General features: G+C 38.6%; 1 protein-coding gene across 1 annotated transcript; it reads right to left on the bottom strand.

Annotated features, from left to right (window-relative positions):
- Positions 1–3,211: 3,211 nt before the first annotated feature.
- Positions 3,212–14,185, bottom strand: dclre1c (DNA cross-link repair 1C). The gene is made up of 15 exons (XM_023349999.1): positions 13,501–14,185; positions 13,378–13,429; positions 12,299–12,383; positions 11,327–11,386; positions 11,191–11,246; positions 10,370–10,471; positions 10,165–10,237; positions 8,650–8,790; positions 7,172–7,273; positions 6,923–7,059; positions 6,793–6,847; positions 6,613–6,701; positions 6,115–6,212; positions 5,611–5,697; positions 3,212–4,931 (listed from the first exon to the last, which is right to left on the bottom strand). Exons 1-15 carry the CDS (start codon positions 13,607–13,609, stop codon positions 4,366–4,368), a joined length of 1,812 nt encoding a protein of 603 aa, XP_023205767.1. The 5' UTR covers positions 13,610–14,185; the 3' UTR covers positions 3,212–4,365.
- Positions 14,186–17,040: the final 2,855 nt, after the last annotated feature.

Consider the following 17,040-nt stretch of genomic DNA (forward strand, 5'->3'; position numbering starts at 1 on the left):
CTAAACTATGACTAAATTTTTAATGTTTTCGACATCATACTAAACTATGACTATGTTTCATGTTTAGGACCTCATACTAAACTATGACTAAATTTTCATGATTTCGACGTCATACCAAACTATGACTATTTTTCATGTTTTCGACATCATACTAAACTATGACTATGTTTCATGTTTAGGACCTCATACTAAACTATGACTAAATTTTCATGTTTTGGACGTCATACTAAACTATGACTAAATTTTCATGTTTTGGACGTCATACTAAACTATGACTAAATTTTCATGTTTTGGACGTCATACTAAACTATGACTAAATTTTCATGTTTTGGACGTCATACTAAGCTATGACTAAATTTTTCATGTTTTGGACGTCATACTAAGCTATGACTAAATTTTCACGATTTCAACGTCATACTAAACTATGACTAAATTTTCATGATTTCGACGTCATACTAAACTATGACTAAATTTTTCATGTTTTGGACGTCATACTAAGCTATGACTAAATTTTCACGATTTCAACGTCATACTAAACTATGACTAAATTTTCATGATTTCGACGTCATACTAAACTATGACTAAATTTTCATGATTTCGACGTCATACTAAACTATGACTAAATTTTCATGATTTCGACGTCATACTAAACTATGACTAAATTTTCACGATTTCAACGTCATACTAAACTATGACTAAATTTTCATGATTTCGACGTCATACTAAACTATGACTAAATTTTCATGATTTCGACGTCATACTAAAATATGACTAAATTTTCACGTTTTGGACGTCATACTAAAATATGACAACATTTTCATGATTTCGACGTCATACTAAACTATGACTAAATTTTCATGATTTCGACGTCATACTAAACTATGACTAAATTTTCACGATTTCAACGTCATACTAAACTATGACTAAATTTTCATGATTTCGACGTCATACTAAACTAAGACTATTTTTCATGATTTCGACCTCATACTATACTATGACTAAATTTTGCATTTTTCTAACAATATACTATAGAATAACTTATTTTTCCACTTTTATGCCATCACTCTGTACTAAGACTCATTTTCTGCACTTTTTGGATGTCCTACTTCAACTCTTTTTTGCAATTTTTGACATTGTACAATACTACGTCTCATTATTTCACTTTTTTGATGTCGTATAACCTATGTGTCATTTTTTACACATATACAACATGAGGCTATACTACTTCAATCTGGAGAGTCACAGAAGAAAAGCAGCAATTAGAAGTTTTTATTATACTAGATATCAATCGATTGGACCCAGGCAGTAGACTTGCATGCCAAAAATTGCCAGGAGCTTTATGAACTGGGCCTGGTTCCGGGTAGTCTTTCCCCTGGAGCCCAGACAGTGGTGATGGAGTAGAGCCTGGAGAGGAAGGATCCACTGATGACGAGGGTGGAGACGTAGAGGTGGTGGGTAGCAGCTGAATCCATCGATGTTGGGTCTTTTAAAAGGTTTCTTCAGAGATGATTGGCTGAAGTAGAGCGACAACTTGGTGCTGGTTGGCTGTTGGCTATTTGATGATGCAGGTATGCGGAAGAGAAGCGGTTTGAATTAACCCCTAGGCTTCATGTGCAATTTTTGCACTTTTGACACCATTCTAAACAATTTCTCATTTTTTCTTGTTTCTATGTCAAAACAATTTAAACAATGACTCATTGACTCATTTTTGGACTTTCTCGAGATCATATTAACCCATGTGTCATTTTTGCACTTTTTAAACATCATATTATACCAAGATTCATTTTTGCACATTTTTGACGTCAATATGTGAAAATTGACTTTTTCGCAAAAATGTCGTAAGTCATTTTTGCACTTTTTCAACATCATACTAACTTGTGCTATTTTTGCACTTGTGACATCGTACTGACCTATGACTCATTTTGGCACTGTTTTGACATATTTGACCAATTTTTGTATATTTTCGACGTCATGCTCATAATTTCCATTAGTTTTGGCCTGTTAACTGCCTGCATGCGATCTGTTTAGCGTGAGGCGAGTGAAATGCGGTTATCTGGTGAAGAGCAGGTGCAGCAGGTGTCCTTTGTGTTATCAGAGACATCCAGCAGAGAAAATCTCATTTCTGCGTTTTCGTCTGAGGAAATTCCCACGTTCATCTCCACCTGGTTCAACAGACAGTCAGGCTGCTCGTTTTTTCTGAAAGCATTCACAAAGTTAAACATTCGATCAAGAGTTGGGATGTAAACAATAAATCGACTTATGATTGTAGATTAGATTCAAACTGGCTGCAATTGAAGAACAATACAAATTTTCCCAGCCCCTGGCGAAAGTGTTTGATGCAGATGGAAACATCTTATTTTTAATACACAATACAATCTAACACTAGAAAATGTTGGCTACAACACAAAATATTCAGTATCTCAGCTTTATGTATCTGCTTGGCCAAACTCAGCTTTTAATGAACTTATTAAATTTGGCTACATACTTTTCAATAAAAGTGACCTAAATCTTGTTTTTATTGCTCAAAATTGAGAAAGAAAGAGACCTTTTGAAAATTAGAAATGATCGTTTTCAATTAAGTGTTTGACTACTTTACTCATTTAATGTATTGCAGCATGTAAGAAAAATCGAAGTATTTTGTTTTTCCTCTTCATTTTTTTGGTCTATGATACCTTTTGCCTTCACGAGTAGCTCTTAGCCAATCAAACGCTCCTCTGGTCAAACTCAACCAACTGGCGGACCAGAAAAATAAAAGATAAAATGACTGCCTTATTATTTAAACTTTGTTTTGTTAAATATTCAAATTTCTATCATTCACGAGGTTGTGAAACCTTTTATGACTTTTGCTTGCAATTATTTTCTGAAATGTGTCAACGGGATCTAATGTACTCTTCTTCTGTCTAAATAAAGGAAAATACAGGAAATTGAAGTTATTTACTAAAGTAGGCCCACAGCTTCAGTTGGAAACCAGTGATGGACTCAGACCTGAACCTTCAGAGTCACATAAAGTCAGTTACAAAGTCGACCTTTTATCACCTGAAGAATATTTCCTCATTTAATTATCTTCCACAGAATCTGGAAAATGACTGACAGACTAAAGATTACGAGTTTGTTCACTAGAAAGGAAAACGTTAAGAGCTGAATACTCACATGATGGTTTCACATTTTCAGCTCTCTGTCACCCCCTATGGAAGCTTTCTGAAACTGAAACTATGTTTCCAAACATTGGGATGTTTTATTCTCTTGGTTTATTTTCACAAACATCTTTAGAAAGAAATGTGAGAAAATACAAAAACAGGTTAATTAAATAGTTAAATCAAACCATAACTGGTAACGATTGCACAACCAAACGTTTCTCCCTTTTCACCCGTTGATCCACTTTAAATGAAACGAGGCCAGGGAAACCACAAGGTGGCAGCTGAGCGGGAATGTAGTTGTGACGTGTGGCAGGTGCAGGAGGACAGGAAGGAGGTCAAAGTGCAGTTGAATGAGGTCAGAGTGGTTTGGAAATGAGAAAACGTCTGGCTTTGGGAGAGAAGAACAAAGTCCAGGAATGATTTACACTGAAGAGAACCCAGAAATAACCCAGGAACAGTGACAAAATAAGTACACCCCTGCTGCTTTGATGCTGAAACATTGTCCTCCAGAAAGAGAAAACGTCTGAGGATAAACGGAGAACATCCAACTGTCATGTAAGGTGGTGGCAGCATAATGATCTGGGCTTGTCTGGATAGAAGAGCAGATCTGCAGCAGAACTAAAGCTGGGCGATCAACCAGTTTAATCCAATTTTTGGTTTGGAATTTTCTTATTTTTTAAATCCAAAAATTAAAAACTTGATTTTGGGATTTTTTTTCACCCATTATTTAATAGGGTTTCCATAATTCAGAGCCCAGGGCGGCCATCTTGTTTTACAGCTTTTATTTACTTGGACTTAAATTCTACAACAATTTTGATTTTTATTACTAGAATAAAGTAATACGACAATATAATATGAGAATAAAGTTGAAATTTTTTCAGAATAAAAATAAAAAATGAAATTATTTTCAGTAGGAGCAATTTTAAGATGTTCATATAGTAAAATTACGTCTTTATTCTGCAAATATGACTTTATTCTTGTAATCAAACAAAGATTCTTTGTTGTTGAAATAAAAGCCACAAGTGAAAAATCAAAAATAGTCCAATATATTTTCTGTCAATTGTAATTTCTTTTTTAAAAAGATTTCTTTTAAGCTGTATCGCCCAGCCCTAACAGTAAAGGTGCTGCGACGGCCTAGTCAAAGCCCATGTGACAGGAATCCTGGATCAGAGGGTGTACTTACTTGCTTTTCTAAAATAAAGACACACCAGAATGGATCTTTTGTCCATCAACCAATCAGATGTTCGTCTTCTTCGCGCTCAGCCTGACCTCTGATGACCACTTCCTGTCCTGATGCCAGCTTCCTGTACAGCTGCAGCAGCTCGCCGGTCTGCGGCGCCTTCGACTCCGGCGTTGGCGGGACGTCAAAGTCAGAGGACGCCTGAGACGCCGGCAGCTCCTGGAGTTCTGATTGGGCCAGGATGAGTGTGTCGTCCAGGTTCTGGGAGGACTGGTCGGACTGGGAGGCGGACAGCGTCAGGCTGAAGGCGTCCAGGTTCTCCGGGGTTCGGTCGCCGTCGCCAAACAGATCCGGGGTCTGTGACGCGGCGGAGCAGCAGGAATGCGATTGGCTGTTCTGGCTGTCGCTCAGCGGCTCCGCCGTAAAGAAATCCTCCCACTTCGGCGCTTTGCTCACGTCTCCCTTTCCCTCGTCTTCCTCCTCCTCTTCATCGTCTTCGTCCTCGCCGTTGGACTCGGTGCAGTCGAAGTAGTTCTGAGCAGCAGACGCCAAATCGGACGACAGCAGAGGTAAAGACGTGGCCACAGGGGGCGCTGTTCTCTCAGCTGGTGTCTCTACCGTTAAAGGAGAAACAATCACATCAACTTTTTCATAATTTAACCAAAATAAATAGAAAGAATGATGAATATTTGTACTTTAACACTCCTTGTTTGCTCTAATACATCGCTATCAATAACTCGTTCAAAAGCGAGATGAGCAAAAATGATCTGATATTTGTTTTTCAGTCAAATCAAATCAGTTTCTTCTGTGTGTTGCCAAATTACATAAATTTGAAAAGATGTTCAATATTATTTCATTTAAGAAGTATCCATCGAATACAGAGACAGTCATTTATTATATTTTAAGTTTGTTGATGGGTTTTATCTATACATTCATAATCTTGATTTGACCCAAATTGAACATAAGTTTGGTCAAAAAATATTCTTATTAAAATTTAACTTTGTTTTTTCAAAAGTATCCTAATAAATACATTTCATGCTAAAGTTGAAGAGATATGAATACTTCCAGTGTAGCAAAAGTATTAATACTACACAGATACAAGTTTATAGAAGTGTACTCATAAATGTATAGATTATGTATTGATTCATGTATTTTATCAACATTCTCGTCTAACGTTTGTTGCTCAGAGATAAAACATCTTCAACCAAAATCAAAATGTTTCTTTTGGTTGAAGAAATGTTCATGGAACAGAAAAAACAGAAAAAAAGAAAGAGGAAGAAGATAAAAATGTACCGTTGTGCGTTTCCTGGTTCAGGATCAGTTTCTTCCGGAGCGGAACCAGATCCAAACCGTCGAAAAGCTCGTCGTCGCTAATCGAGTCTGAACACAGAACCAGGGGCAAAACATATAACCTCATTGACTGGTTGACCTCATTAACTGGTTGACCTCATTGACTGGTTGACCTCATTAACTGGTTGACCTCATTGACTGGTTGACCTCATTTAAGCTCGTTTTAACCAGGTTGGTGATATGAAAACTGCTGATATTTTCGCTGTTTTTTGCATTTCAGGCAATAAAAGTTTTATTTAAACAAGGAATAGAAAAGTTTATTTGTATTTTTTATGCATTTCTGATATTGTGGTTAAATAAAAATCTACAAAATGGGTAATTTTTTCATCCGATAAATCATCAGAATACAGTTGGATAAAAATCACAAATACGTCCAAACTGGACAGGGAAACATGAAGCGGTCTCCAGGTTCTGTGTGTTTCAGCTTTCGGGTCAGAACTGAGTCACCGTCAGTGGGTTGCTGAGCTCGGCTCCGCTTCAGGACGCCCAGAGGTCTGTAAACGAAGCCGGTTTCATCAGGCTGGTTCCGGCACATCAGCCTCAACCTGGAGACACAAATATCATCATCATCATCATCATCAGAGCGAAGATGACTCTGCAGCCTCAGGTTGGAACCCGGGCCACAGAGACAGAACTGGTCCAGCCTGGTTCCTGGAGCAGACGGACTCGGGATGTTTTACTGGAAAATCTGCTGATCCAGAAACTTCTGTTGATTCTGACCAAGAAAAGGATTTTAGTGATGGATTGATGGACAGAAAACATGGAATAAAGTCTAGGAACACAAATTTCTCTGTTTCTATCCAAACTCATCCAGACTGGGAATAAAAGCCAAATTCCCATTTTTCCAGATTTTTCCTGACTGAAGATTCTTAGCAAATTTTCTCACAGGAAGAAATTAATTCAGAAAACTTTTCTCCATGAAAGCATTTAAACCGTTGGACTCACATCTGCGTGACGTCGGTCAGCGAGCGTCCGATCGGAACGACGCTTGGGAAAATGTTGACGGGCTGCAGGTAGGACAGGAAGTCCTTAATCTGAAACAAACAGGAAAAAAATCCCTTCTTTCATCTGAAACAATAAAACCAGCCGATAAAACAATGTTGGAGATAAAAGTGAAAGTCTGACCTCTGAGTAGGAGGAGTGGAAGCTGAAACAGGCTCTGTAGGAACTACTTCCTGTTCTGGAGGACAGACTTCCTTTAGCCAAACCGAACTGAATTTATTACCGTTCCCCAAAGCGAACGGTTCTTTCTTACTTTATGATGACGTTGGTCTTCTTGGTTCGCTCTCCGAACCACATGGTGGACGGTTTGATGCTGATGATCCGGAGCGGCGACCCGTCGGTTGCCGAGCAACCACACGGTAACCGGTTGCCCTGGAAAAACTCCTCATCCTGCAGTAAAACACAGGACATTAGTCCTGCACTGCAACTTCATTAAATGTAACAAAAGTTTGTAAAATGTTAAAAATATAATGTAGTTGCCATGGAGACGAGTGGAACAAACCCTGGGATGCCGGCAGGCATGGATCTGAGTGGTGCGGTCGGTGGTGACGTAGCTCAGGATCTCCGGCATCTTCTTGAACATCGCCAGACTGTTGACATGGATCTAAAGGAGAAAATATAAAATATATGCCAGATATATAATATTAAAACATATTAAAAATATTTAAAATTAAAATCCTGAACAGATTCAACAGATGGTTCACTTTCCTTAGAATCAGAAGAAAAAAAACAAAGGTGAAGAACAGATTTATTGGATGGACGGATGATGGACAGATGGCTGGCTGGCTGGCTGGCTGGCTGGATGGATGGATGGATGGATGGATGGATGGATGGATGGATGGATGGATGGATGGATGGATGGATGGATGGATGGGTGGATGGATGACCAAACGAATGGACTAAAGATGGATGGATGGATGGATGGATGGATGGATGGATGGATGGATGGATGACCAAACGAATGGACTAAAGATGGATGGATGGATGGATGGATGGATGGATGGATGGCTGGCTGGCTGGCTGGCTGGCTGGCTGGATGGATGGATGGATGGATGGATGGATGGATGGATGGATGGATGACCAAACAAATGGACTAAAGATGGATGGATGGATGGATGGATGGATGGATGGATGGATGGATGGATGGATGGATGGATGGATGACCAAACAAATGGACTAAAGATGGATGGATGGATGGATGGATGGATGGATGGATGGATGGATGGATGGATGGATGGATGGATGGATGGATGGATGGATGGCTGGATGGATGGATGGATGGATGACCAAACAAATGGACTAAAGATGGCTGGATGGATGGATGGATGACCAAACAAATGGACTAAAGATGGATGGATGGATGGATGGATGGATGGATGGATGGATGGATGGATGGCTGGCTGGATGGATGGATGACCAAACGAATGGACTAAAGATGGCTGGATGGATGGATGGATGGATGACCAAACAAATGGACTAAAGATGGCTGGATGGATGGATGGATGGATGGATGGATGGATGGATGGATGGATGGCTGGCTGGATGGATGACCAAACGAATGGACTAAAGATGGCTGGATGGATGGATGGATGGATGGATGGATGGATGGATGGATGGATGGATGGCTGGATGGATGACCAAACGAATGGACTAAAGATGGCTGGATGGATGGATGGATGGATGGATGGATGGATGGATGGATGGATGGATGGATGGATGGATGGATGGCTGGCTGGATGGATGACCAAACGAATGGACTAAAGATGGCTGGATGACGCTTTTGTGAATCTTTATCCACCAGAAAATTTTGTCCTTTATGATTCCAGATTTCTGTCATGAAAAAGAATCAGGAAAACTCATCGTGTTTCCAGTCTCTGACCGTTTCTATGGAAACGAACAGGTTCCCAGGTGACAGGAAGGACTCTGACCCAACAGGATAAACATTTTTCCTGCGTGAGGAAACATCCCTGCGCGGCTCACCTGAGTGCCGAACTCGTCTCCCAGGTTGGTGAACAGGTACTCGTATCCGTACGCGGCCTTACAGTTCAGCCACACCACGTGATACGGACTCTGGCCGATCCAGCTTCCGATCAGCTCCGAAATCCCTTTCAGACACACTTCCTGCCAACACAGGAAGCAAAAATAAACCTCAAAACACTCAAACACTTAGCATTGTTAGCATTAAAATAGAGCCTTCAGCACTTAGCAATGATAGCATGCTAAACAGAATATTCAGCGTCTAGCATCATTAGCATACAAAACAAAACCTCAAACCCTTAGCATTGTAAGTATGCGATACAGAACCTCACAGATTGTAGGCTGAATGGACCTTACCAAGCTCCGCCCACAACCGACCCACGTGACCGCAAGTCTCACAAACAAAGCCTCGTTGTTTCTATGTAAACATGACTGATTAGTGAATCATTTCTAATGGATTTTCACAATAAATCAGCTGCTAAATGGACAGAGGAACTAACAAGTTCATGTCATCAACTGGGAGGAGGTTACTGGTTTCTCAGTCACAAGCTGGTTGCAAACCTGAGGCCAGCAGGTGTCAGTCAGTTATGGTAGATCTGAACTTTGACCTCAATATGAGAAGCTACAGACTGATAGGAGGAACCAAAGAGCTCTGTAAAGGTAAAGGCAAATCTTCTGAAGTTGGGATATAATTCATTTAATTTCACATAATTACCGCGGTAGAAGCCATTTGTTTGTTAAAATTTTATGAAATATATTTGTTCTATTTGATGTTTGTTGTGAATGACGTAAACTCACAAACAACGAGGTAATTAGTCCAACGTTTAGAAACTACAGCGGCTGTAATGAGCCACAGCAAAGGGAAACAAAGGTAAAATAACCTGAACAGGTGATCAACTCAAAACCACTCCTACCTTTTTACTCTCTCTCTCTCTCTGTAGTTTAAGCACACCTGTTACCGTGGCAACCGCCTGCGCCCGCAAGACGAGCAAAGATTACGTTAAAAACATAACATTCAGTCCGTTATGATATCAAGTCTCCAGGCTTGATATTTATTTATCGATTATTAATCAGCGCTTCCCTGAACACAGCGATGGTTGACTGACTAGCTGTACTTGGTGCTAATGTGGCTAACAGGAGTAACAGTTTAGTCCAAAGCCTTTTCTGCTAAATAAAATCTTTAGTGTATGTCAGATACAGACACATTGCATATTGATCTGTTTAGCTAACGTCAGACTGTGTAGCAGACAGGCTTCAAGGTGTAGAAGTTGTATCAGTTCTGCTATTATGCTGCACTTAGCTAACGGGAAGCTAAGGGTGTTTGTGAGACGGCCACGTAGAATGGGCATCAGCCAATGAAACGCGGCCCCTCTGGTAAGGTCCATAGACCAGCCTGTATTCTGCTCTATTTAAAGAAACGCTGGTATCCACGGCAACCCACATCATTAGCATGCTAAACAGAACCTCCAGCATTTAGTGACTTAGCATCATTAGCTGCAGCAAAGTAAAATGACTCACCCTGCTGGGGATCTGGTAGAAGCGCGGGTCGTAGAACGTGGAGTCCAGATAAACACTCTGTATGTCTTTGACCCTGAGGGACATGGAGCGGACGGTCAAGATCCAGACCCAGCCAGAACCACATGAAGTCGAGGTCTGGAAGTAGGGAGTGCACGGGCCACTTCCAGCCCACAAGCCAGAAGTTTGAAACCTGTCTTGGCTTCACCTGCTGCCGGAGTGCAGATGCTCCATCCTGGACGCGTCTCCGACCGCCAGCCGGAAGTCCCCTGTGTACAACACGTTTCCATGGCAACCCTCAAACAGGAACCTGGGAACACGAGGTACAGGCAGACATGTACAGGATATCTGTGATGAAACAGGAAATACATCACTGCCACTTCCTGTAGACCTATTAACTGGTCAGATCTCAACGATTCCTTAATCCAACTGCTTTTGTTTCCTTTGTGATCAAACAAATTCCGGACTCTGAATCGATTCATGACTTAGTGTTCAATAGACTCCTGAATCTGAACACTTTGGTGAACTGATTCCCAACATTTAAACTTCTCACACACGGAAGATGAACAGATTCTTTGTTTCCAACACTGAACGAACAGATTCCTAACCCCGAACGGGTCCCTCCCCCTTTGCTTCAGCGCTAAGAACAAGGAATCTGATGATTACTAGGAATCATTTAAAGAATCCGTTCAGAGATCTGATCAAAGCGGTGGGGAGGGACCTGTTCAGGATTAGGAATCTGTTTGTTCAGTCAGATCTCTAAACAGATTCTTTAAATGATTCCTAATAACCAGCAGATTCCTTGTTTTTAACACTGAACGAACTGATTCCTGCCTCCAAGCAGATTCCCACTCCACACTCCTGGTGATGAACTGATTCTCAGACTGAACGCATTCTTTTACTCCACTTACAAGTGATCTGGATCAGCAGTTCTTTGGAGTTTTAGCTGTTTTTCACTACATTTCTGTCCACAACTTGAATGTTTTTAGAGGAAATCTTTGCTAAGCCACAAAACTAGACGTCACTCACATGACGGATCCAGGACAGTGACCTGCAGGAAGCAGCGTCACCACAATCTCTTCTTTCTGTCCCACAAACAGAAACCCAAAGTTAGAAACAAAAGCTGAAAACCTCGGACTGCAGCTTCGGACCTGAACACACCGACCTCTCCGGATGCTTCGTCCACCAGGGAAATCTGAGTGGGGCTCTCCAGCTCCAGAGGAACCTGCGATGGAAACCAAACTCAGCGCGGATTCCCAAAGTGTTTAAGTCTGGCAGATCACCAGGCTTAACTTGCACCCCCGCCAGGCTGAGTTTGTTTACTTTTTATACATAGGGGACGGTAGAGCTCCCAAAAATTATAGTCAAGTAAGAGTAGCACTACTACTACATATTTTTGCTCAAGTAAAAAGTAAAAGGTAGCCGTCCAAGAAATTACTCAAGTAAAAGTAAAAAGTACAGCGCAGTAAAAATACTCATAAAAGTACATTTTTCAAAAAAAAGTTACTAAAGTACATTTAATTGAGTAAATGTAACTAGTTACTACCCAACTCTGATAACAGTGACAGCAAAAACTGTCACTGTTTTCACTGTTACTGTTAAAGAAGGTTAAAGAGTCTCTTTGGTGAAACAGCAAAATGACAAAAAACTTCATTGGAATGAAACAGTTAACTTTCAAAAGAATTATATTTATTTACATTTTATTTTTATTTATGTCTGCCTTTTTTAAGACTTTAAAAAAGGTGTTTATGTATTGGTAATAATGTCTTCCAATAACACATAGTGCAAATGTTACATTAACTCAAGGTAAATTTGTTTACTACTAAACGAACGTCACTAGTATTGATGTATTTCCTATAAGAAAAATGTTTATATGGCAACACTTTTAAGCATTTCAACCATAATTGTATCATATTGAGATTTTATGTAACAGACCAACACAAAATAGTCAATTGTTGTGAAGAATTGTAAAGTTGACAGGAAATTTTGAAATTTCCAGTCAACTTCAAACAGTTTTTAACTCTAAAACACAGAAGGCCTCAGGATGACTGCCCCTGCCGCAGAGGGCTTTCTGGGGGAAACTCTGGATGGCCTCAGTGACTGGTTTGGACCTGAGACCAGAGGGGGAAGTACTCACTGCGTATTCCTCCCAGAAGGCGTACTTTGGGTTGTTTAGCAGCAACTCTTTGGTCACAAAGGAGCAGTAAAGTCTGACGGTTCGACTACAAACACAAACAGGAAGTAAGTTGAATTTACTCTTCCATTAAATACTTTAATATGTTTTTTTGTCATATTTTTTAAAACCGTCACCATGTTGTGACGGTATAATATGAGAAAAGATCGAGCTCCTCTGAAGAAATGCAGCAAAAACAACCAATCAGAGCCAGGAAAAGGGTCTTATTGTTGACAATCAACTTCATGTACACATGGCTAAATGTGCTAATGGCAGAGAAACAACTTACAGCTGCAGGAAAACAGTTTATCCATCGTCATGCTATCCATGCTAACTAGAAACAACCAATCAGAGCCGGGAGGCGGGTCTTAGCGCTGTCAATCACAATCTCAAAATGTGTAGGCTTGTCACAATAAAAAATTTTGCTTGATGATAAATTGTCCCAGAAGTTATAAAGATAAACGAAAACATTGTTGTTTTGAGACCATTGTTAAGGAAGATAATGGTAATGGCATAATAATGCAAGAAAACATTCTCAAAGATCAATGAACTTTAAATTTTAATGAACATTGAAAACTGGAACTGGGAGACATTTTAAATATCTGAAATAAATAAAAACGCCAAATAAAATTGACGTTGAAGTCACTGTAAACAAAATTGCCCTTCCTAAAAAGGGATTGTTGTGACCAACTCACCAAACTGAAGACTTTTGTTCCCCAGTTTTTGGAAAACGACAAATCGTTTTAATTTGTGATTTGATTAATTGATTTATTGGGACCTAACCCTGTTGTGAATGCTAAGACTAGTTAGCACTGGGAGAAGCCAGGGAGCTAATTTTTCACTTATAGTCCAACACTATATCGTCACTACAGTTTCAACAAATATATGAAAACAGGTTTTTGATCAAAGTTACATACTGCAACGTTAAAGGGTTTTTTTAAAGACTCAATTTCCTTTAATAATAGCTCCCATATAGCACTAACAGAGGAAACAATAATTTCATTTCGTCATATTTAACCAAACGACAGGTAAGATGTGCTCACCTGAACTGCAGCTTTCTCTTCAGCAGAGGTCCTTTCAGTCCTTTCATGTGGTCTGAAACGCAGAAGAAACCAAAAAGTCACAAGAGTTTACGCGACAGAGTCGAAAATAGCTAAAATATTCACCTTTGTGACAGTGAGAAAGGAAATAAGCCTGCGCGTGCAGGTTCTCCCTGTCGAACCGGTCCAAAGACACGGTGGGATACTCCTTCATCCGACCCGCGAACGAACTCATCTCTCAGCCGAACCGTTCATCCACACCGCCTCAAATTAGTTCTGCTTCAACGCTATCATCTCGGTTTGTTTGTTTGTCCGCCCAGTTCAACTGCTCTTCTTCTACGTTCCACCAGGAAGTGATTTCAGAATGTCGCCATCTGCTGGCGTAATGGTCCATCGACGCCTTGGCTGCCGCTCAGCGTGTCCGCCATATTGTGAATGGCAATTTTTAAAAATTATTATTATTAAAATCATCATTAAAGTTTAAAAACAGAATAATAGGGCACACTTCACAACAAAAGGTTCAGCAGAACACATAAAATAGAGGACAGTATGATAACACAAAACAATATAGTGTGAGAAAATAAGCTGAAATCAATACCATCAGATAAGGACATTCAATTCTTAAATTATTGAATAATTAAAATATTATTTATTATGTTGGTATAATTAAGGAGGATTCCTTTTGGTTGTTGCGATGATTTAGCACTCTCCTAAATAAAATGATTTAAGGAAAAACAAAAAACATTGAAAATAGAGTATTTTTCATTACAGTTATGAATTTGAAAAAAAAAAAAAAGAACAAATGAAGCTTTCAAATGTTAACTTTTCTTTTTGCTTTTTATATTTCTTTTACAATACAAAAAACTACTTTTTTAAACAGCTATTTACAAAATTACAATCAATCAAAGCAGTTTTTGTTGAAAGGCAGTCAAAATTCAATTTTAAAAACCAAATAAAGAAATAAAATAATATTTCTGTATTTTTCAGTACCATTACTATTTGAACAATTGTTCTTCATTTTTATATATATTTTTAAATTGTAATGCTTACATTTATTTAAAATAATTTGAACCCTATTTCTCTCTAAAAACCGTCTTTGTGTTTTATGTGGAAGTTTTTATTTATAGGTTTAAATATTCTTTAAGTTATTGAAAAAAAAACATTTTCTGAAATGTTCTAGCTTTTGGTTTAAAAAAAACAACTCTGATTTTAAAAAAAATCTATCATAATTGCCTAATAATCTGATACTATCAGAGTTAGTCCTCTTCCTCTTCTGCTTTCATGTGGAAAAGTTCAAGTTAGAAAATCACAGTTATACGATTATTTTTCATCAGGGTGGCTGAATAGATCCTATTTTTTTACATGCTTTCAGCTCAATCTCCGGAAGATTTTCACTAATTATTAAGAAAAGAAAAAGAAAACCTTCGCTCAAGTCACTCCGCTGACGGCATTCATTTGAAACATAAAAGAAGCTCAATCTCCGCCTCCGCCGGCGCACTGAGCTCCTCATCGGCTTGTAAATGATGCGGAGCACCGTAACTGCTAAAGAAATGGAAAAACTTCACATCCAGCAAAAGATTGATTAAAGTTTTATTTCCCTTCAAACAGCTACCATCTCACTTAAATGAGCAAAATGTTTCATTTTCAGTTCATCATAACTGGTGAACAACAACAAGTTAAATAAAAACCGAGCAGTTTTTGTTTTCTCAAAGGTTGTTTTTCTATATTTCAGAGAAATGTGATGCCTGTTCACTTGTCTCGTGACTATACAGGACTAAAGATGTGTTTTCTTTGCTGCTATAAACCTCTGGGCCTGTCACACTCTGCTCATGTGATGGTAACTTAAAGTGGGGAAGATTATGCACATCTAAGGATTTATCACCTGATGTAGAAAGTTAACTGTAAGTACAAAGACAACTGATCCCATCAGCTGATTTAACTACAGTCCAGCTGGTTCTGCAACAAAAACAAGAGTTCAACTGTACAGTATTCAATAAGAACAGAACAAAACAAAAATATCTGTCTAGCTTTTCATTTTAAGACTATAAGAAATACTACACAATGAAATTATGCTTGTAGGTTTGACTGTTTTTATATTTAGCTCTTCAGTTCATGAACATTTTTAATTACAAAGTATAGTTATTATTAATATAACAATTAACTTATGAATTAATAATATTTATAATGACCATTATTATTAATAAGAATCATTACTAGTAGTGATTAATAGTATTAACAATTATTACTGCAATAATTTTAATAAAAATCATTATTGATAACTTATTATACTAATAATTAATAATCAGTGTTGCTATAATAATGATTATGAAGAATAACATAATAATTAAACAATAATTAAATAATTATTTAATGAATAAGAACTATTTTTAGTATAATTAGAACTCAACAAATATATTTGTTTGGCTGGAGCATATTGCAATGTCAGGCAAACTGAGATTTCCGGAGCGCGCCTCCGTCCCTGAACCCCTCTCGGTCGGCTCAACAGTTAAAGTGAAGTCACCTTTAAGGAGCTTGAAAACTGGAGCTACCGGAGCTTATTCCCTTTAACTCTGACCTTCTGTGAAACCATGTTTCCACTCGGATCCACTCGGGATCTGTGAGGCCAGTGAAACCCGTCGGAATCGAGAGGTTTGCGGCTTGTTTTGGTTCATTTTCCGCTTAATGTTTTGATTCTTTCCGAGCGGATGGTCTGTTAGCTTAGCTTCTTCTGCCTGCTGTGAGTTAGCCAGTAGCGAGTAAATCTCAGGACACTTTACTGCTCCCGTAGGTTTAATTCTTTGTTGGTTTAACATCAGTAAGTAATGTTTTCGACGTAACTTTAAGATAAAATCACTTACTATAGGGTAAATGAGGATTGCACACTTTAAAACAAACAAAATGTATATTGAAGTAGATAAGCTCCGTTTGATTCAAGCTAGCACTTAAAATGTTTATTTTCATAAATCTGTATTTCTTATCAAACGGCAACCTTTACTGATTGGGTGATTTATTTTTTAAATATGTTCGTCTTCCCAAACTGAACATCTTGAGTTTGTTTCATTAGTTTCTGTGTTGCTGAGAAGAACCTTAAAAATAAACATTTTAAATCAGGGTTTGGATACGGATGATATGTTTTAGTGGCTCTAAAAAGGCTAGTAAATATGCTACATTTTCAGAGTTATTACATTTTAAGTTTAATTCAGAAATGCCTTAGCTCCAACCCACAAAGAGTTGGTGATGCTGGGGACAGGAATGATATGCAAGCAGTAGCAGTCAGTCTTGCAGCGTATCTGAAGAGGCCTCTGACTGAAGAATGTTGATGTGTGTCCAACATGACGTGCTAAGGCTCAAAATCTGGGATATTCCACCATACCATGGCAAACTCTGCTAATCCACCTAATCTGCTTTTGCCGCTCCTCTTTAAATTCGTCTGGCCATTTGATTAGAAAGATGCTGGAGTAGGGGATAAAATCCTTGAAGAGATAGTTTGAACTTCCTCCTCCTCTCTCTGCATTCATCAGCTATAAAAATAATACCTCGTTGCCTTGGTTACGCATCATAAAAACAGTTTGAAAGTAAAATAATTTTTTCTTTTCTAATTTTTTTTTTTTTAATTTATTTCCTCTTTGAATGAATCTGCAGAATATTGGTGCATTCTTACTTTCA

The sequence above is a fragment of the Xiphophorus maculatus genome, chromosome 17 (genome assembly GCF_002775205.1).
Source record: "Xiphophorus maculatus strain JP 163 A chromosome 17, X_maculatus-5.0-male, whole genome shotgun sequence".
Classification (NCBI taxonomy): Eukaryota; Metazoa; Chordata; class Actinopteri; order Cyprinodontiformes; family Poeciliidae; genus Xiphophorus; species Xiphophorus maculatus.

What these genes read in the sequence shown, in the direction of transcription:
- dclre1c (XM_023349999.1), bottom strand. Translation starts at nt 13,609, where the DNA reads ATGAGTTCGTTCGCGGGTCGGATGAAGGAGTATCCCACCGTGTCTTTG. An exon ending in CCTTTCTCACTGTCACAAAG is followed by an intron (nt 13,430 to 13,500) that starts GTGAATATTTTA and finishes TCTGCGTTTCAG; the next exon opens with ACCACATGAAAGGACTGAAA. An exon ending in GAGACGAGTTCGGCACTCAG is followed by an intron (nt 7,274 to 8,649) that starts GTGAGCCGCGCA and finishes TTTCTCCTTTAG; the next exon opens with ATCCATGTCAACAGTCTGGC.